The sequence below is a fragment of the Mandrillus leucophaeus genome, unplaced genomic scaffold, assembly GCF_000951045.1.
Source record: "Mandrillus leucophaeus isolate KB7577 unplaced genomic scaffold, Mleu.le_1.0 Scaffold940, whole genome shotgun sequence".
In the NCBI taxonomy this organism is placed as follows: domain Eukaryota; kingdom Metazoa; phylum Chordata; class Mammalia; order Primates; family Cercopithecidae; genus Mandrillus; species Mandrillus leucophaeus.
In genome coordinates, this window is record NW_012110253.1 from 915,368 (window position 1) to 937,291 (window position 21,924).

General features: G+C 37.2%; 1 protein-coding gene across 2 annotated transcripts in view; it reads left to right on the forward strand.

The window, feature by feature from the left end:
* The first annotated feature begins 2,757 nt into the window (after positions 1-2,757).
* LOC105532224 (lipid phosphate phosphatase-related protein type 4) overlaps positions 2,758-21,924 on the forward strand; it is a 45,153-nt gene continuing 25,986 nt past the window's right edge. For both annotated transcript variants that reach the window (XM_011970316.1, XM_011970315.1), the window contains exon 1: positions 2,758-3,131. In XM_011970316.1, the coding sequence (XP_011825706.1) occupies positions 2,910-3,131 (222 nt within the window). In that variant the 5' untranslated portion in view covers positions 2,758-2,909. The remainder of the gene's footprint in view (positions 3,132-21,924) is intronic.

Sequence of the window (21,924 nt, forward strand, 5' to 3'; positions counted from 1 at the left end):
TTGAGCATCAAAAGTGAAAGTAGGTAATATATATCAAACTGTTACCCCAGTGTAAGACATTATTATTGTGTTTAGTATTTAAGGGAATCTTTAGCTTGATTGTTTTAGGAAATGCTATACATTAGAAAAATAAAATTCAAAAGAAGAGAGACCAAAGGAAGGAGAATCTGACCTAATGAAAGATAAAGGATTTACGATAAGAATTGTCTTTGAATTCTGAAACATTTCCTAATCCTTGACAATGTGAGCAGGTCAATCTGGGCAGACCAACTAGGGAGGAAAAAAAGGGTCCCTTTCTGATATTTGGACAATTTGTTGAATTGTTGAAGTGTGGTCAACATACATCTCTGATATTTTATCACATACCTTCAGGTATTTTGCTATTGAAATTAAGCAGGTATAGGTTTAGTCTTATATTTCACCCTTTCTTAAATAAAAACACTGAGTTTCCAGGATGATAACATCTGTCTTAAGTTACATATGTTCTAGCTTATTTTTTACCTCACCAAAGATTGTAAATTTTCTTGAGGTACCAAGAAGGTTGAAAAAAGAAAGGCCTCCAGTACCCAACCCCCACAACACAAAGTAACATTGGTAGTAATGAAAAGTATAATTACTGATTAATGTAATAGTTAAACAGAATCAACAAGCATTTAATGAACATATACTATGTGAGAAACTATGCTATCTAGTTATTTATGAATCACTTAATTTTATTGTTCCATTTATTTCTTCACTGTATACTGATAACCTACTCTTTGCCAGGCACACTTCTAGTTACCAGAAAATATAATAATGAAAATGTACTGGACCTCAAGGAGTTTACTAGTGGGTGAGGCAGGCAAGATAAAAAGGACACAGAAATACTTGATATATCAAGTATCTGACTATCAAACGGTGATAAATTCTATGAAGGAAAATAAAATAGTATAAAAGAATAAAGAGTAACAGAGGTCTGAGATTATGAATCTACTTGGTGCATCAAAGACAACTTCCCTGAGGAGTTAAAATTGGAGCAGAGATATGAATTAAGTGAGGGGGTAAGCCACGCGATTTTGGCGGAACAGAGTTCTTAGACAAAGGAACAGTAAGTGCAAAGCTCCGGAGGCAGTGAAAGGCTAGGCTGGAATGGCCAGACCATTGAGGTGCAAAGTGATGTGAATGAGGTCCTAGAACCAGGCAGGGTGGCCAGGCAGGGCTTTAAGGAAGAGACAGGAAGTTTGGACTTTCCATTGAAGTGGAAGAGAGTTCTTGGGGGGTTTGGGTAGCGGAAAAACACAATTGGGTTTACTTTTCAAAGGACCTTTCTGGTTACTGCATAGGGAATGGTTTGTAGGTTGTGGGAATGGCAAGGGCAAAAGCTGGTAGAACAGTTAGAAGGCTGTTATGTTATGCCAGTCTAGGCAAGAGATGGCGGTCACTGTGTGTGGTGGGAGGTGGGGCAAGCAGTGAGTTTGGGAAGAAGATGTAGTTCTCTTCTGATTACTTCCATTTTCTAACTGAAATAAGAGTTAATGTCAGGAACTGAGAATGAGGAGATTTGAGAAGTGAGAAGTTGTGAATGGAAAAATGGCTGGACAGAAAAAAATTACAGAATTGTGGGGGCAACTCCAGGACCTACTTGGAGTTTGTGGTCACGAGTTGGATGCGAGACAGGAGCATGCAGTTGCGTGTTTTCATCCAGTAGCTTTCAGTTGCTCTGGTAAGGGCAAAGAAGTTGGCTCAACTAAGCTGGCATATTATCAGGTGAGTATGGCAAATTGGGAGGCGGAAACAAGCAATTATAATGCAAGACTTTGGAACCCAAGCCTGGCAGAGGAAAGTGGGAGCAAGAGGTGGTGTTGGCAGTGAAATGTGTACGTTATCAGATAGGGTGGTGCCATATTGCTAAAGACCTGTTGGAGGAGCAACTAAAAGAGGGAAATGGACAAATTGGTTGGAAATTGTTCATCACATGCTTGAAATGGAGACTTGGAGATATTGGAAATGGCCTGGGACATGTGATCACAAAAGTAACTTATCTTTATTAGTATAATACCATGTATCCTGTTTGCTGGGTGTTTCTCTCTTCTGTATCAACTTGATACTTCTGGTTGCCAAAGCAATCACAAAATTGAGACCAGCCATGTATACTGCCAACAAGGTGAAGGATTTCAGATTATTAATATCTGAAGACATACTTCTTTTTACAGTTATGATTGTGATCCTGACACTGTTCTGGGAGTGTGACAGTGAGATTAGAACATACAGTAGCCTCTGGGCTCAGTGAGGATGCCTATTACCTGCGCATTCACACATCTGCCTCTCTGGATGCAAGGAACCCACATCATTCCCAGGCAACCGGTAGTGTTTGTTAGTGGGTGCTTCGGTGTAGAAGGGAGCCAAGGAGTCTCCTAGGTAGAATCCCCTGTAGGAGTTGTCATTCCTGGTTAGTAACCAGCTTTCAGTGAGTGCCTACCTCGGCCTACTTTTAGTGTGGGATCCAAGATCTCATTTCGTGCAGACAGGGGTTGGTTTTCTTGCTATGGGTCAATGCGCTGGAGCAGAGCTTCTGATCCTTAGCATTCTTGAATAGCATTCCTAGAGTGACCTGGGAGGGTTCCCAGAAGGGGACTAGGTGGCTAGGCTCCTCTACCTCCCTACTGCAGAAACCAGGAGTGCGTCCCCCTTTTTGGATTCTTGACGTCAAGCTCTGGCAGCCTTGGAGCCTCCCAAGGGCGGTAGAGAGCTGAGGGAGGGTGACAGGGAGGGGAAGCCATTGCAGCAACAGCTTGGAGGAGGGAGCTGGACATCGTCTCTCACCAGAAAAACGGGGAGCAGGAGCCAGACTAGGGGAGGAAGAGGACTGGCACGCTCAGAGAATCGCTGGGTTGCTGCAAAAAGGGGCGGGGAGAAGGCGGGGGCGCTGCATGCAGCGCGCTGGCTCCAGCGGTGGCCGCGGGGAATGTGACATCAGCGGCGCCGGACGCTTGGGGCTGGAGGAGGCAGCTCGCCTCAGCTGCGCTGTGCACACCTCGCCCGGGGGAGAACGCAGACCCGGGCAGGCGGCAGGGATGTCGGCGAAGGAGAGGCCAAAGGGCAAAGTGATCAAGGACAGCGTCACCCTCCTGCCCTGCTTTTATTTCGTGGAGGTGAGTTGGCCCAGCGCCTTGGCATAATGCAGATCCTCTGGGCATCTCCTGAGCGAATTCAGGTCCTGGACAGCGTTGGAGGCGCAGAGATCGTGCCAGGGCGCGCGCCGCTGTCCCCAAATGCCCGACCCTCCCCTCTTCCCCTCGATTTCACAGCAGCTCCCCGAATGTGCCTGTGAATACCTGTCAGCCCGGGGTGATTACCATTAGCGGTGTCGCTGCTGGGTGGCCTATGAGGAAGGGATACCTGTGTGAGTGAGTGCGGTTTTAGTTCCTTGGCCCTCCTGTAGTGCCTGTGTGCACAACGTCCGCTAGTGCCCCAGAGGGGCCATGATGCCCATATTTCGGGATTTGTGTCTTCAACCTGCCGAGTACGTGTCGGGAACTCTGTGTGCACACAGCTATGCCTAGGGCATATGAGGGTTGAAGGTGTTTACATAGTACAAATATTGTTGATTGCTTTTATTACCCCTGCCCCCCACCAACAAATCCTTCTCCTATTATATTATTATGGTGCTCACATATGCTTCTGAAATTGGATCTGCATCTCTAAACATCAATCATCGGTGTACTGGCCTCTTTCCACAGTAAAAAAAATACATATTATGTATGTGTGTATACATAACTATATATAATATTTCAAATCTATGACATCATCTGATTTTACATGATTTGTATCTGTGTATTTACTGTGCTGAGCAGTATTATAGATAAGCAATTAAATGCAGATGTATCCATCATGACCCTCTAACTTGCCAAAATGCAGTATTTGAGGGAGAAACAATTGGTAGGAGTTATAAAGATTGGCAGATACAGTGGTTCTATGTACTATGCTCCATTGCATTAGGAAGACATTTTTAAGCAAGACGTTTACTAAATTACAGATACAAAAGGAGTATATTGCATATGTTTAGGGAAATCAGATGGTTTTAGGCATAAAACTATATTCTGTGTAGTTAGAGTCTGGGTTGCATAGAGAATTATAAGACTGTTGCTGAATCATAAATAACCTTCTCTGGCCATCTTTTCAGCCAAATATGGAGGTTTAGCCCTTCCAAGTACAAACAGTAGATTCTGTATTCAATGATTGCAAGGCTTATCTGTGATGAGGAATAGTCACTGCCTTGAAACTTGGGAGAAGAGACATTGTCAGTCTGTTCTTATAGGTAACAATATATTTGGAAGTTTTGTAGAGGTGTCATAATTTTTTAAAATAATTTCAGTTTTAAGAAAGATGTATGTGACTTGCATAAGTTTCAGAGAAATGATGGGTGACCCTTCATTCGTGACCCATAGAAAAGAAGCAAAAAAAAAGGACCTATGTATTTAAAATAATGAATTCATTTATTATCCTTTCTCTTTTCACAAGAGATTTTTGAGACCACGATTGACCACGATTTAGGTAATTTTTGTTGAAAGATAATGAAGAGCTTTCTCAAGAAAATGTAGGTAGCAGAAGATTCCATAATGAAAAGGGTGAAGGAATAGAAAGATGAGATACCTGCCTTCAAGTTCAATCTATCAGACCACTTGTCGCATTGCTAATCCATGTAGTTTTGTGTTACAGTGATTTCATTTGTGTCTGAATCAATGACATTTGTCTAGGAGAAATCAGTTTGTCTGAATTCCATCTCCAGGAAGGAACACACCTGAGGTCAGCTAGAAGCTGACTACATGGGGGTTGCAGCTATATGGCTTCAAGGAAAATGCCCCCATGAAAGAGGATGCAAACCAGACAATTAAGGATGTGCCTTTACAGAATGTCCGTGTGCACTTTTGAGGCATCTTTAACCGGAGTACATATCCCTTAAGCAAGAATTTTAAAAGTACAAGTGCCTCATAATGCATTTGAATTGCGTGTTTAGGAACAGACATCTGACAATTGTTACTTCTTTTCCATGAGTGGAAATAGCCCAGATTCATTACTTTTACTTTGGCCCATTCAGATATCCTCTATGAATTCCTTAGCAGGGCAAACTATAGAACAATTACTTGAAGACAATTCATGGAGTTTAAATGAGCATTGATGACACTGTGTCTTGGGGTTAACAGACTTCAAAAACAGATCCACACAATTGGATTGCAAATTATCTTCCTAAAAATTAAATGTATGATGAACCACTAAAGAGCCTCCAGAAAATGGGAGACTGCATTAGTATAATAATTATTTAAGGGTTTGACCAGATGCACTACCACACTCCTTTGAAATGACTCATTTTGAAGGTGGTGACAATGCACTAAATTTACATCTCTTTTGTAGGATGAATAAACATAGCTTGAATTTGCATGTTAGTAAAATGTTCTAGAGTAATGACACTTTGCTTTCCAGCACAGTTTCCCAAGACCTTAGAAATTAAGATGGAAAAGTGAAATATGAGTGAATCTCTTTCCATCACATATCAGTCTAAAGCACATATTTTTAGCCTTCTCTGTTACCCAAACCATAATTTAAGTAACAAGAGGATTCTAACAAAACAGATCTCAGGAGAAAACAGTGCCTGGTTCTCAAGTCAGTGACACCATGAGCGACTTACACTTTGCCTTTTTTCAAGGAGTTTAGGAGTTTGACATCACTAATTCATGATAGGTATGAGATGTAAAGAAACTTTAATTGGGAAAATGAGGGAAGGGAAACTTTCACTTGAGTTGTGAAAGGGGCTAAAATCAAGATGGACTGAGTTATATCAGGAAAATGGCAGCATGCTCTGGGAAAAACCTGGGCCTTGCACACAGATTGACTTGGTTCAAACACCGCCTTTGCCAGATACTACATGAATAGTTCTGGCCAAGTTACTTCTCTCACCCTTAGTTTCTTCACATATAATAGAAATTACATAATATAAATATAAATACACCTGTATTCATACATAATAGAAATTATTATACCTATGTCTTAGAATATTGAATATATCATGCGGTTAAAGGATCATGGCTGAGATATGGTAGGCAATCAAGATATGTTAGTTCTTTTCCTTTCTTATAACTGTTCTTGACCTGAAATAAATTATTTTACTTATAGTTTGGACTTAAAAGATCAAGTCCTGACAAGGTCCAGCTTGAGAGTTCCCATTGTTGAGAAGAAGTCATCTTCTCCCCTGTTTCTAGAAACAGTTTGGGCTCCACAGGCTTCTTGAAATGGATCTGTATTAATTGATACAAATGGAGAGAGTGAAGTACTATTTAAAGTTTGTACAATAATAATGACAACCATTTATAAAGTACTTAATATGTACTAACAATAAGCTAAATGCTTTACATGACCATGTCATTCAATCTTCAAAGTTTCTCTTTAAGAAAGAGCCATTATTATCTGTGTTTTGAAGAGAAACTGAAACTCATAAAAGTTAAACAACTTGCCCATTTTTATAAAGCAAAGTTAGAGGCACGGCTGGGTATTAACTCAAAGCTCATGCTCTTCACCACTGCAATAACAATCTCTCTCAACTTGTTGAAAGAACATTCATATAGGCAAAGTTACTTTCTATGGTTTCTCACTGGTAAAAAAGGAAGATGTAGTAAGGCAAGGGCACACTGACAAAGGTAATACAGTTTTCTCTGACAACAGATCGGTTTCCTCAGCTCAACCTCCTCCACTGGGAGCCTCCAAGCACAAAGAGTTGGTGGACAGTGCATACTCCCCACACTGGCTCATCAGTTAGTGGCTAGTGCCCCTCAACAAGAACTCTGGATAGATGCAAGGAAGGAGTAAAGATGTTGGCAGCCCATTTGCAGAGTGTCAAGGTATCTCTAATTATACCCCTATGGGCATTAGGCTGAGGTGTTTGTGTTCAGCCACTAAAAGCAAGTAATCTTGTCTTTGTTCACCGCCATACCTGATGTTAAAGCACACTTTGGTTTAAGGGATAAAATTATTTTTTCTTACATTTTTGGTTTATGCTGCTGTTTGCTAATGAAATGGCTTATGGTTGACAGTAATATTGGATGGCGATTTGAAAAACACGGTGATTTTTAATTTTGCACATCATTTTATGAGCAAGCTTCATAACTCAGTTTTACACTGTACAGCCTGGGGAAACAAAGGTCAAGTTGTGAAAAGAACTCTCAGATAAGCATAGCCAAACCTTATTAGGATAAAGAGAAAAGCAGGTTAAAAAGGAATGTTCCACTAAAGAAAAGGTTTATCATGCCCTTAAAGTTCCCAAGTACCCTGCAAGTGATGGCTGTATCGCTTACAGTAGCAACTGCGCCAGCAGTATACCTAGAGTTAGCAAAAGAGTTTTCAAACTTTTTTAAAATAATTATACTTTAAGTCCTGGGGTACATGTGCAGAACGTGCAGTTTTGTTACATAGGTATACACGTGCCATGGTGGTTTGCTGCACCCATCAACCTGTCACCCATAGTAAGTATTTCTCCTAACGCTATCCCTCCCCTAGCCCCCCAACCCCCACAGGCCCTGGTGTGTGACGATCCCTTCCCTGTGTCCATGTGTTCTCACTGTTCAACTCCCACTTATGAATGAGAACATGTGATGTTTGGTTTTCTGTTCTTGTGTTAGTTTGCTGAGAATGTTGGTTTCCAGATTCATCCATGTCCCTGCAAAGGACATGAACTTATCCTTTTTTATGGCTGCATAGTATTCCATGGTGAATGTATGTCACATTTTCTTTATCCAGAATATTACTGATGGGCATTTGGGTTGGTTCCAAGTCTTTGCTATTGTGAAAAGTGCCACAATAAACATATGTGTGCATGTGTCTTTATAGTAGAATGAGTTATAATCCTTTGGGCATAGCCCAATATTGTATGCGATAAGGCTGGTTGTCTGGGACTAGTGCACTTCCTTTATGCAAAGGATTACAGTGGTCCATCTGGGGCTCAGGCTCACAATTTTGTTCTCATTAGTCATCCTTCTCAAAGATCAATTCATTATGTAATGTAAACAAATGACAAATTACCTTTTTAAACCTAAAAAGATATAAATTCTTAACATGAAAAAAATGGGAATGAGATTCTTTTTCCTTAAACATTCTGCTATATGACATAACATTTTTATAACAAACCTGATGCTAACTTTATGAAGGCAGAAGAGTTATGCTTCACCTATATGCAAATATATTTTGACAGGGTTACCGATACAGAAAAGAGTTTGAAATTGCCTGTTATTCATATGAGAAAACACACAAAGACACATATGTATGCACACACTTCTGTGCATAGGTATGTACAAATACACGTGGAGTAAGAATATCATCTCTCTCTCCACTCAGTATAAAATTACAGTATCTGAAGCATTCCAATTCAGAATATTTGAATCTCAAAAAATTAAGGTTACTCAGAAAGTTTTCATTCCTTTTGTTTTTTTCTTTTTGTGGCAGGGTCTTCCTCTGTCACCCAGGCTGGAGTGCAGTGGCATGATCTCAGCTCACTGCAACCTCTGCTTCCTGGGTTCAAACGATTCTCCCACTTCAGCCTCCTGAGTACGTGGGACTACAGGCATGCACCACCACACCCAGCCAGTATTTATAATTTTTGGTAGAGTCAGGATTTCATCATGTTGCCCAAGCTGGTCTCGAACTCCTGGGCTCCAGCAATCCTCCTGCCTCAGCCTCCGAAAGTGCTGGGGTGACAGGCGTGAGCCACCACACCGGGCCTACTCAGAAAGTTTTCATTACTTTGAATGTGTACTTAGCAGTAGATATGTTGCAGGATTTTGTTAATGGAGCTTAATTACTATAAGGTCAGTAACTAAACAGTTTGTTCAGGAGTAGAAGCCATTGCTGCTACTCTGTTGCTATCCTACCTGGGGAAGTTCAACAAGCCTTTGAGCAAAGACACACATTTTGAAACACATTTTGAAATTGTGGTGTCTTGACAAAATCTTAATACAATTTTTATTTTCTTCCCATTGGAAATCGTCCACAGGTTTTTAATTGTAGCAAACATTAATTCACAAGATTTCAGTTCTATCTCATGATCTATGTTAAAATTACATAACTCACTTGATTTTCTTGCTAAGAAATATTGCTAGCTTATTCCCTTTTACATAAACTTCAGCATCAGTAGGAAATATAAAATCACATTTGTGCATTGCATATACCAAAATAGTAGCTGTAGTTTTTTTTCTCTTCTTTAGATTGTATAGAAGTAGAGTCTGCTCAAAGAAGTACTTCAAACCCTGCCAAATGAGATGAGTTGGCAAGTCTCTTCTCTTTCAAAGTCACAATGCATAAACTCTGATGCAAAATAAAATAAATAGAGACTAGAGCCCTAAGTTTTAGAGATAGAGTTAAATGAGGACATTTCTACAAATCTAAGTATTGAACATAGCGCTTGCTATTAGGGAATTATTTTCTATTTCTAAACACCACGACTATCTTACTGTTTCTTCATGGCCAAGTTACTCAAAATGTGATTTGTTCTACTTTATTAGGAAAGAAAAAATACTTGGCTTCTGCCAATTTCAAGGAGATTTTAATAATAATGATAATAATCATAGTAATAAAAAAGAATCCATTTCAAGTCTTCTTTATATGACGGACTCTCTAGATACATTATTTTTAGTCTGGAGAACTATCCTATTGAAAAGGTATTGCTATCTTTATTTTTTGAATCAGAAATTGTAGCTCAGAGAGCTACTGTTTTTACCAGGGTCGCATAGCAATGAAATGAGGGAGTCAGGATTTCAGAGCCTGTCCATCTTGCTCTTGCATTATGACTACACCATACTGTCTCACACATGCTTCCAACAACAATGCTAAACCTAGTGAAGAAGTGCAATGGAGAGCCCTGCCTCTGCTGTGACTTGGCTAGCTTCATGGTATCTGGATGTGTGTCTTTGAAACATGTCTGGTTGTGGCTCTGTCAGAGTTGTGGATCAGAGTTTTTCTCTATATTCAGCTACAAAACTTGGCTGTGTTAGTTCTTTTTCCTACTTAATAGTAATTGGTTTAATTTTTGATATGTCTGAAAGGCACAGTGTCCCCTAAAAACAAGCTCTCTTTGGGCAAGCACAAATGGCACCCGTGAGTCTCTGATGAAGATTAATGAGGATCAATGGGTGGGGGTGAGAGGGAAGACTTGGAAATTAAATAGAGTTTAGGAGAGTAGAATATGTAGGTCGATTAAAATGATAGAAAGAAAGAAATTCAAAAAGATAATAGAAACAGAGAGAGGTCAAGCCAAGCAGGATTAGAAGAAAAAGCATTAGAAAATTGAAGGTAGGAGTGAAGTGGGTGGATGTGTGTGTGTGTGTGTGATTGAGATCCAATCTATGAGCAAACCATGGAGACCCCTTTAAACATTTTGGTTGTCTAAGCTGGCTTGTTAAAGATTATTTGAGACACAATTATTGCTGTTTATGTTGGAAATGTATTACAAATGTTACTCATAGCAAACACATTTTCTCTCAGCATATGTATACAACCTTTGTATTTAAAAGGTGAGGAAATGTCTTATAGAGTTTAAAAGTCTTATTACAGAGATAAGTCTAATAAAGTTATATAATCCAATGACATATGGCCTCACTGTTTCTTCAATCACGTAAGAAAATTTTGCCTTGAAAATGTTAACTGAGTTAACCTTTGGACATGTCAAGTATGCCCGAGTTACCTAAGGACACACTGGTTAATATCAGATCAGGAATAGAACCTAGGTCTCCTGACTCCTGTTCTAGTGCTCTTTCCTAATTATTACTATTTCTAGAATTCCTTATATTAGAAAGTTTCCCTCTGGATTATAACATTTAAAATACAGGTCATTCTAATTCTACATGTGAACAAATTGGGCTAGCTGTTTGTGCTAACTTCCAATGACCACCTTACATTAAACAATTATGAATGGATCTTCCACTGTTCCAAGTTGTTAGGCTCTTTGAAAAGCATGGTAATAGCTAAAGATTAGAAAATCAGAAAGGATTTTTCTCATTGCCTACATGCCCACCTGTAATTTCACAATTAACTCCCTTGACATGAGGTCTCTAACAGATAGTAAAGGAAAGCATAAACAAGGGAACGAGTAAGAATATAATTTATGTCATCAGCTATAGAATAGCTTTGAATTTTCCCTTATACTTCAATGTAAATTTTTCATACATTATCTCATCTGATCCTTTAAATGCAACTGAGAAATAAATATAAACTCTATTTTAAAAATTAAGTAACGAAGACTCAGAGAAGTCCAAAAACTTGTCTAAAACTCAAGTAGTGCTATTTTCCATCTTGGTCAAAAGGAAAAAACAGGTGATATTTAAACTGTGAAATGTCTAATTATGAGCATCATGGTAGCCTTTTATGGTATGAATTAGCTGAGAAATTTATTTACAGTTAACTATCGAATGGAGTAATCTTTTCATGGTCAAGTGGATTTTGAAATATGGATGCCAAGGATAGAAATGCTAATTTTGGCATAAGTAACGTTGAGGTGTTTTTCTTATCAATAATTAGACTGAACCAATTGCACTATCTGGACTAAACCAATCATTACTATCTGGTTGTTTGTCAAGCAACATAGAGGAGGATAATTGCTTTCTTATTTGCTGTAACAAGATGGTTTCTGTCTGTGTAAAACTGGTATTTAGATCACTTAGGAATAAATTAAAGAAAAGGGGAAAGACAAGTAATTAAAATCAATGTATTTGTGGAAAAGGTAAACATGGAATCAGTACATTTAACAAAAGAATGATGTTTGGGAGTGAGAGCAATGGAAGTAGATGTGACTATATTGTTAACAACTTAATGCTCTTACCAAAAGTCTGTGCTATGGGTTTGCTTAGAGGTAAACTGCCATTTAATGAAATCCTAGACATGCTTCAGAAATTGAGTCCTCATGGATAGAGTCCAAAAGAGACTGATCTTATATCAAATGTTCTTCAATACAGAATGCTAAAATGAAATTCCAGGGTATAACCTGTTTCGTACTCTTACAACAATTTATGTACTGAGTAAATATTTATTAATTTCTTATGATGCGACTTTTGGTAAAAGTAATAGAAACGATATAGAATAATCACTGGCATACTTTCTAGTCAATAGTAGAATTTCCATAAATTTTAACTGGGTGTAATAAAACAAGACTAATCATACGAACATAAATTTTTCTTTAACTGTCTTTTATCAGCTTATGGAGACATTTTTATTTGCAGAGTGATCATAAATTCCCTATCAGAGACATTGCTCGGCCTTGTGGATTATTGAACAGTTGAAGATTAAATCAATATCCAAGGTCTATATGAGTCCTTATCTCTTAATTATGCTTATGTTCATTTTATGATCTAGGACCTACCTATGGATTGTTTGAGATTTGAAATTTCAAAGGCATCAGTGAAGCAAAGAACTTGCAATTTTAGTTTTCATAGAAAGTTGTTTCAGTTAGATAAGGCACATATACCATAGACAATTTTTTGTGCCTATGGTAAAACGAACTATTAGATATAGATATATATATTTTTTTACTTTTATAAAAGAATATAGCTTTTTTTCTTAACTTGATCTGCCAATTAGCTTTGTAATCTTTGGCAATTAACTTATTTCCTCTAAGCCTCATTTTCCTCATTTGAAAATGATTGAACTATTGTGGTCAGGATAGAGTAATTATGACCTCTTAATCATATACAAATTATAAAATATGGCCAAGAATTCTAAAGCAAAGTCAGGCCTAGTAAACGAATTGCCCTTTCCCATTTACCAACACCCCCTCTCCCATCTTGTCTGAAGTAAACTTTGTGGTGGCTTTAGATGCTACCAGATTACCTGGAAAGGGGCTGGTTCTCCTGATTGTTTTCTATTGGTATCACACATTTATGTATGTTTTATACAATGTGCATACAATGGTAGAGCAGTTTATTATAATGTTTAAATACAATAACAACAAATATTTACTGGAATTTCTGCTCATTTTTAAAGATAGAGGGACATATGCACACACTTACAAAATAGAGACCACTTTTTTTCAGTACCCTTACCTTGACCTAGTCAGTGGAGGGGAATTCTCATTTACTGAGCATCTTCTACACACAGTGCCCAGGTAACACTCTACTGAAAGTCCTTATTCCAGGGTTGTTGGGAGGCCCATAATCTGTAAGCCACTGCCGTTCTCAGCTTTCCAGAGTTCTAAAGTGTCATATATAAACTCATCAGCAGCAGTGTCTGTTCAATGCAAATTAAATATCCTCCCATGCCTCAACTGAACCATCTGTGAAATAAAGAATATTACGCTTTCTAAAAAATGATGAATAAATTAGATTTAGTCTTTGGGAAAGAGTCATCTCATTTAGGCTATTGTATGATTCATTGAAATCTTTTTTTTTTAAGGCAGTTGAATACACCCTGAAGAATTAACAGGTTACTTATCCCTTGGGTGATGATCTGAAAATGCTTGTATTGTAGCAACTGAGATTTGACTGATTAAAACATGGAGAACATCCAACTGTGAAGATTTGGACATAAATAATGTCTTCTTCATGGCAAAACCTCATAAAAAGGATGGTCAGCAATCTGTTATAAACAATGTACTATAGAGAGATGAACTTTCGAAAACTCTTCTGCATTAAGACCTCATTTAGTTTCTAGCTTCCAGTTGAATTTGATGTACATGAAGGAAAATTATTTGATGGTGTTATGTTTCTCAATATTTAAGCCTCAGACTAGTGGCTATTCCATAGATAATATTGGTTCTAGTAATTTTTAGACGGTTGGCCCAGGACATAATTAAGAAAAAAATCCTTTTATTATTTATTTTTAAACTCCAGCCTGTAGAACAATGCAAATAGCAGAGAGCAGATACTCTCTCAATAGATCTGTGATGCATTAGTTGTGGTGTTGGTCAATAAATCTAGCAGCTTAATTAATGAATATAGGGAGACAGAGCCTGGACTGAACCTCAGCTTTGGCCTTGGCCTTGGCCACATTATTCTTTGTCTGACCTTGAAGGCTAGTGGTCTTTTCAGTCCTGTTCAGAAATAGAGGAAGAGATTGCTAAGACTTCACTGCTCAAATGTATATTCCAACATAACTAAGAATGGCCAAGTGTAGCATCCCCTAGAAAATGCCTACTCTATGGGACTACAAAAAACTTTAAGAACTGCTCATTCCTCATTCCAAATCCCCCAGCCAACCAAACTCAACAGGCTCTGTTTCTTCCTCCACCACAACCCTTCACCTTCCCAAGATTCCAGAGGTCAATGCAGCACAGTAGGGAGAGGGAGCGGGGTATAAGGTATCTCATATGGGATGACCCTAAGAATCACAATGTCCTTAGCCATCTGTCCTCAGTTCCACATTCTTTCCATGCCATGTTAAAAAAAAAAAAATCACAGAGAGGACAGCGATTTACAACCTAAGCAGAAGCTCTTTAGCATGGACACTGAGCTTGGGCAGTGAGGCAGGGCAATTTAGCTCTCTCTCACACTCTCTCTATTTACTGTTGGTTCAAGCCACTTACCTTCCCAGGTGATTGTGTTGGTCAAGCAATCCAAAAGCAGTTATATTTTTTCATTTAAGTATTTAGTAATAAAGTGGCTTTCTTTGGCAGTTATATAGCATTTTATTTATATATATTGTTCATCTTTTTGATGCATTTTCCAGTAAAACACATAATACAATCCTACCTACTTTAATTAATTTAATCACAGCATTAATATGTTAGAAAATAAAATAGAAGTTATTAATGTCCCACATTAACAGCTTAACTTCAACATCTCTTTTACATGCACCAAGCCTTTTCAAAAGTGAAACTTAAATAACTAAGGCCTTCAGCAGCACTGGAAAGTTTTAACTTTGAAGAAGGGCTCATAATGTGCATCTAAGTGTGCATCTAAGTGTGTATAAAGATGTGTACGTAGGAGACAAGCTCAGAGGGAAGAGAAACTTGTGATATGCTATAGTGTTCTAATCTCTGAAATTAGATGAGAAATTCCATTTCTGGATAATTAATAGGTCAAATAAAATGTATCAGGCACAAGGCAAATACTAAAAATATTTGTTAAATAAATTGAATAAATATAATAAAAAATATGAACTTTCATAATGTTTAAGTAAAATGGTTTAATGATAAAATTGATACCTTATTTTAATAAACATTATGAAACTATAATTAATTTAGAAACACTGATGGTCTTTAATTCAGTCATTTCTGTGTGTATAATGTTAAGATTATATGTCAATTTAGATCTCAAAATCAAAAATTTGCTTTTCTTATGCTATAACTCAAATACAAGGGGACTTCTAAAAGTTCATGGAAAAAAATGGGATTAAAAGATAAACATAAAAAACATAAACTTTATTTCTCAACATAAGCTCTATCAAGTTCAAGATAATTTTGTAAGCAATGATAAAAGCTGTTTGGTCCATTCCTAAAGAACTGATGCTCCTGGGAATTTAACCATGTCATTGCAAAATTTTTTACATTATCAACTGAAGAAAAATGGATACCTTTGAAAGATTTCTTAAGATTAGAAAACAAAACTAAGTCAGAACGAGCCAAATTAGGACTGTGAAATGGATATCTAATGATTTCTCATTGACACTCTCACAAAATTGCCTTTGTTTCGGTGAGAGAGATGAACATTGTTATGGTGGAGAAAGATTCTCTAGCAAAGCTTTCCTGGGCATTTTTCTGCTAACACTTTGGCTAACTTTCTCAAAACATTCTCATAATAAGCAGATATTACTGTTCTTTGGCCCTCCAGAAAGTGAACAAGCAAAATGCTTTGAGCATCCAAAAATGATGTTGTCATGACCTTTGCTCTTAACCAGTCCACCTTTGCTTTACCAGGACCACTTTCCCATCTTGGTAGCCATTGTTTTAATTGTGCTTTGTTTTCAGGATCATACTGATAAAACCATGTTTCATCACTTGTTACAGTTCTTTGAAGAAATGCTTCAGGACTTTGATGGCCTACTTGTTTAAAAAATTCCATTGAAAGCTCTACTCTTGTCTGCAGTCAATCTGGCCACAGTCACTTTGGCACCCACTGAATCGAAAGTTTGCAAAACTTCAACGTTTCAGTCAGAATTGTGTAAGCGGAACCAAGGGAGAGGTCTATGTTGTTGGCTATTGTTTGTGTTGTTAGTAGTCAGTCCTCTTCAATTAGGGTATGAACAAAACAAATGTTTTCCTTGCAAATTGATATAGATGGTCTGATGTTGTGGGCTTCATCTTCAACATCATCTTTTCCCTTCTTAAAATGAATCATCCATTTGTAAACTTCGGATTTCTTCTCTTTATAAACCTTCTGTAAAGTATCAATGATTTTGCCATTCTTCTACCAAAGTTTCATCATAAATTTGATGGATGTTCTTGCTTCAGTTTGAGCAAAATTGATGTTCCTCTGATAAGGATTCTTTTCAAACTGATATCTTATCCTTCTTGGCGTTTCAAACTAGATCTTTTTCAGACATGTTTTCAGTGAGTATGAGCTTATTTTGGTGCAAAAAATTGAAATCCATTCACGATTTTTTCATAATATACATGTTCCATGACTTTTGAAGATCCCTCATATAGAAGTTTTAGTTATGTCACTTTTGCCTGACATTATTGCAATAGACTTTTTCCCCTTAATGCTTGTTTTATATGCACTATGTCTTTCCTTTGCCAGGTTATGTGAACATCTATATGCTTTCTCTGTATGAATATAACAATCCCACTAATAGGGAAAGCACTATTTAATCTAAGTATATTAAGGTCTTAGTTTTGTTAGAGGACATCAAGAATATACGCAATATCACACATTATAGAAATTGTAGGGTAGCATTAACAATCTATAAAGAGAAATATTCTAATTTTTTTATTTTGTTATTTCTCAATGTCTTTGTAAACCCATTGGTCCATAGTATAAGCTCCTAGGAAGAGGTAGTATGTACAATAATCACAAACATGAATTGGGAAGCCAGATTTCTTGAGTTTGTAATCCAGCTAACAAGCCGTATAACCTTATACAAATCATGGAATCTTACTGTATAACCTTGTACAAATCATGTAATCTCATGTAATCTCAGTTTCCTCATCTGTGAGATGGCAGTAATAACAGTACCTTCATCAAAAAGGTGTTGTGAAGATTGCATGAATTCAAACATATAAAGTACTTTAAATGGTACCTGTCAAATATTAATAGCATTAAATTACAATTATTACCCAAATTTTAAAATGTCTGCTGTATGTTGTAAGGGAAGAGAAATTACAGCTGGAAGAAAGGATTTAAAAGCAATTACTTTTAACAATTGAAATACAGATCCTCAGCCTCAGGTCTTAGTCTCTAATTTGGTTTAAAGAATAAAATGCTTCCCAAGACAATGCACATACTTCAGTGTCTAATTATGTAAGAAGAACAAATTTTTACTACCTGAGGTTAAGACTGGTGATTACAAAACCTACTAACCCAAGCCTAGTGCTAGATCAATATTCAGGTAATAAAACAACCATTTATCATTATTTTTGACTTTACTGTTAGATCATTGAGTGATTGTATTGGTCCTTTTAGAGCTGTAAAGATGTAGTTTCATATTCAGGTATAAAACATAGAACAGATTTTTTTCCCATTCAACCTAATACATCTATTAGGTGAGGTAGCTCTTCTCTATTAATTATCATTGCTATGGAGGATCCAATGTAAGTTTCTTGATTTTTTTAATGCTAACGAAATCATTAGAATTCTAGAAATTCAAAATACAAAGCATTTTCTTGTGGTAGAATAAATGAAGATCTTTTTAAATGGGGGATATTTTCTTAACAATACAGCAAGAACGTCTCAACATTTGGCATCTCTCTTCAAATTATCCATGTATGTATTAGTTTATTGTATATTATTGTATATATTAGTTTATTGTATATTGAGGACACCTAATATGTCAGGGATAAAGAGATGGATAAGACAATTTCTCTGCTTTCAAGGATCTTGTGGCCGAATAGGAGAGAACGTAAAGGAACAACTGCCATCCCATATGACAATTGCTATGATCCAGGCATTCATCAGGATATCTCTGTATGGTCAGAGAAAGTGATCCAAAGGAAACACTAAAAGCAGGAAAACATCTGGAACCTTACGTTTGCCTAATTTCTGATACTTTATATTAGAAATCATTTACTAGGGAAGACAAAAGTGAAAATAAAAGCAGACCATATCCAAAATATAATTAAATGCTCTTAAGATATTCCCCAAACCAAAATAATACAAATGACTTCACAGAAACTGCACAGGGAAGAATCTTCCGGACCTGAGGGCACCACATCAGTGAGAGTGTGATTTGAAAGCGTCTCCCAGCCCTTTGCTGTTGTTGCCGTTGAAACCCCTTGACACATGGCCATCTCTCTCCTTGTGTCCTTTAAACTGGCAATCTCATTGAAGCCTGGGGCTATCCTTTCCTAAAAAGCACTAGACTAGTGCCAGATGGTGACATGTGGCAGAATGGCAGCAGGATACACGGCGGTGCATGCTTCCAGGAATTTAACAGACCAGGTTTCTATTACTGGCCTTTGCAGCTAGGCGTTCTATTTTACTTATCTGGGCCACGATCCTTATCTTAAATTTATCTTAAGAATCCCAAGGAGGTTGTAAGAATTAAATTAGATAATTAGGAGGAAATGTCTAAATGAAAACTCAGTAAATGTCCTTTGCTTTTTAGGTCTGAGTACATACCTAATAAATTCTACCGAAACTGAGAGGAGCTCTAGAAAAGATAGATCTCAGATTGGAACAAACAAAGAAATCTTCATGTTTGGGTGATAAGGAATAAGTGAGTAGAGAACATGTTTAAGAGTAATAAGAATTAAGAGAAACAGAGTGGCCTTCTTCAAACTGCACCTGTCCCCTAGGACCCCCTCTCCCCATATGGGCACCCCACATGCAGTTATCTTAGCGGTGTGGAGGAGGAAAGTCAGATGAGTTCCATGAGCAAAGAATTTTGAGCACATTTCCCAACTTAGACACCTGGGTAGGAGTCTGGGTGTTCCCACCTGGGGGCTTTGTGGCTATTGCACAATTTATGTAAACTATTTCTCCCTCAGTTTTCTCATTCGTAATTTGGGGATACTGATAGATACTTTATACAGTGTAGATTGAATATAGCAATCTTTTAAACTTAACTAGTATCTCGCACCTAAGTCTTCAACACCTGCTCTGTATTTTTCAGAAATTGTCTATGTTTTTTGTTCCTTTAATCAAAATTTCTTGATTTCTTTCAATTAAATTCAGTGAACATTTATTGGACACCTAGAACCTTCAAAGCATTGGGTAAATTGCAAAGGTTTCACTTTTGAGTACTTGATCTTAGGGCAAGGGCTGGTAATATATAAATAACTATAATCAGAGGCAGACTAACAGATCCTTTGATAAAGTTATATATGTAGTATATGAGATGGAGTCTTCAATTCTGAGTGGAGAACCTGGAGAAGGTTTCAGGGAGAAAAAATTCTATGACCTCAACCTGAAAGGATAAGTCCAATTTTTATGAGAAATAAATGTGGAACTGTAACGTGAAGCAGAGACTAGAACGCATCTTTTTGAAATATAAATATAATGGGAACATGGGCTGTCTTTCTGGTTTAGGAGAGTGGAGAGTAGGTGGAAAGCAAAATTAACCAAGAAAGGCAGATCAAGGCCATATTTTAAAAAGTCATAAATATCATTCTAAAAAATTTGCACGTTATTTTGTTATTAATGGGGCACCATTAAATGCGCGATGAGGTGTGAATTCTAGGAAAATTAGTTTGGAAGCATTGTGGAGGATGAAACAAATTATGAAGAGAATAGAGTTTTTTTTAAAGGCCCTAATGCTTTATATAAGGCAGTGACAGTGTGAAAGAAATGAGAGAAATGATTCTTCATTCATGACAGTATATGAAGCATTTCAGTATTAGATTGCAATGTAAAAAAAAACCCATCATTTCATTGATAAGAAATGACGCCCAGAAAGGTTAAGTGACTTTTCCAAATCCCAGAAGAAGCTGGCAGAATAAATAAGGGGAGAAACTGGATTCTTCTGGTTCTGAGGCCAGACCGGTTTCCCTCAATCACACTACCCTGTTTCAATTTGTATCTATTCATGTCATACAAGCCGTATCTGTTTTAAGTATAAAAACCAGTTTAGACTTCTAGACCTTAAGTAATGTTGCAGACTCATTCTGACCAATTATTTCCCTTAATGACACTTTAAGTGTTACTGTATGTTTATAATCTGTATTTTTGAAGTTCTTTGCAGCCAATCTGAATATGCTATACTTAGAGTGAAGATAGTTTTATATATCATAAAGCCTAATATTATTTTATTATTATCAATATTTGAAGAAAATGTTAATCTGTATTAGCTACAAGGCAAAAAAAATACTACAGAATACCACTAAAGATCATACTGTAGGAAGTAGAAAATTCCCTCACCACGTGTGTGTTGACCTGTGACAACCTTCTTCATGGCTACAGGCTTTAATACAATTGCTTTGATCTGCTAGCATTTTTTTCCCAGTTTGAATTGAATTTCAATGTATTGTATTACTGTTTCAAATTTCACATTTTATATGATTTCAGGGTATTTATCAAGTTGGTTCCAAGCATCTCATTTTAAATGTGTTATTAATATTAAAATCTTCCTTTATCTCTTATAATAGATCTTGCATATGATTGGCACGAATATACACAATTATTTTCTTTGCCTTCTTGTGACATTACTTATATCAAAGCTAAAATAATTTAACTTTGAAATGTCTTCTGCTAGCGTTGTTCTCCAAAAGTGAGGATTTTGCTGCTTAAATCATCTAGTACCAATAATTTGCAGCTTTATGCCTCCAGCCTTGGTCTCTCCTGTTAGCTCCAAGTCGACATCTTACTTTAATAACTAAGAGACGTAACAGTTTTAATACTTTCAAAACAGAATCTTCTATTCTTTCCATCCAAACTTCTCCCCATCCCAAGGAATGACGTCACTGACCTAATTCCTCAAACCCCATCTTTGAAATCAACCTTTATTGTTTTATCTTCTTCATTGATCAAGCCATAAACAAGGTTTGTTATATCCGTCTCCAAAACCACATCAACAATCTACCAGTTTCTTTGTATCTCCAGCACTAAACTCTGGGACATGCTGCCTCATCTCTCCTGGATTTCCGCCATTGCCATGCATCCACTAGAATGTAAGCTCTGTGAGTGCATGGAGTTCTCTGTTTGGTTTACCGCTACATTCCTTACACTTAGAGAAGTGCTGGGTGCCTACTAGGCATTCAATACATATTTGTTGAGTTTTGAACAGCCTTCTAAATTTTTACCCTATTCCTACTTTTGACCCGCCATGATCATCCTCAATCTGACAGCCAGAGATCTTTGTAAAATACATTGCAAATCCTATTACACCTCTGCTTGAACTCTCCGGAATGTTTGTGATCCTACTTTAAATAAAATTCTAACTTCCTCCTTGGACTTCAGGACTCTGTAACGTCTGGTCCCAAATCTACCTCTCTGACTTCATTTTGTATCACTTCCTCCATTTGATTATGCTTTTCACCTGGTTTTTATCCGGTTAGTTCTTTCTTGCCCATTCAAGTCCCTGCTTAAATGGCACCTACTCAAATAGGTTTTCCTTGATCTAAAATTGGAATTCAGGCACTTAATTACACAGCCCTCTTCTTTATAGTATGTGTTCTTTCTGATATATATATATTTCTGACATACATTTAATATATATAATATATATTTTTTACCTGGCCTCCTCAACTAGAATGAAATATTCATAGGGACAAAGATTTTGTTTTATCATAACTGTATTCCCAGGACCTAGAACAAGGCCTTGGGCTAGCAGGCTCCCAAAGATATTTGTTGAATGACTAAATGGATGAGCCACCATTACCATATA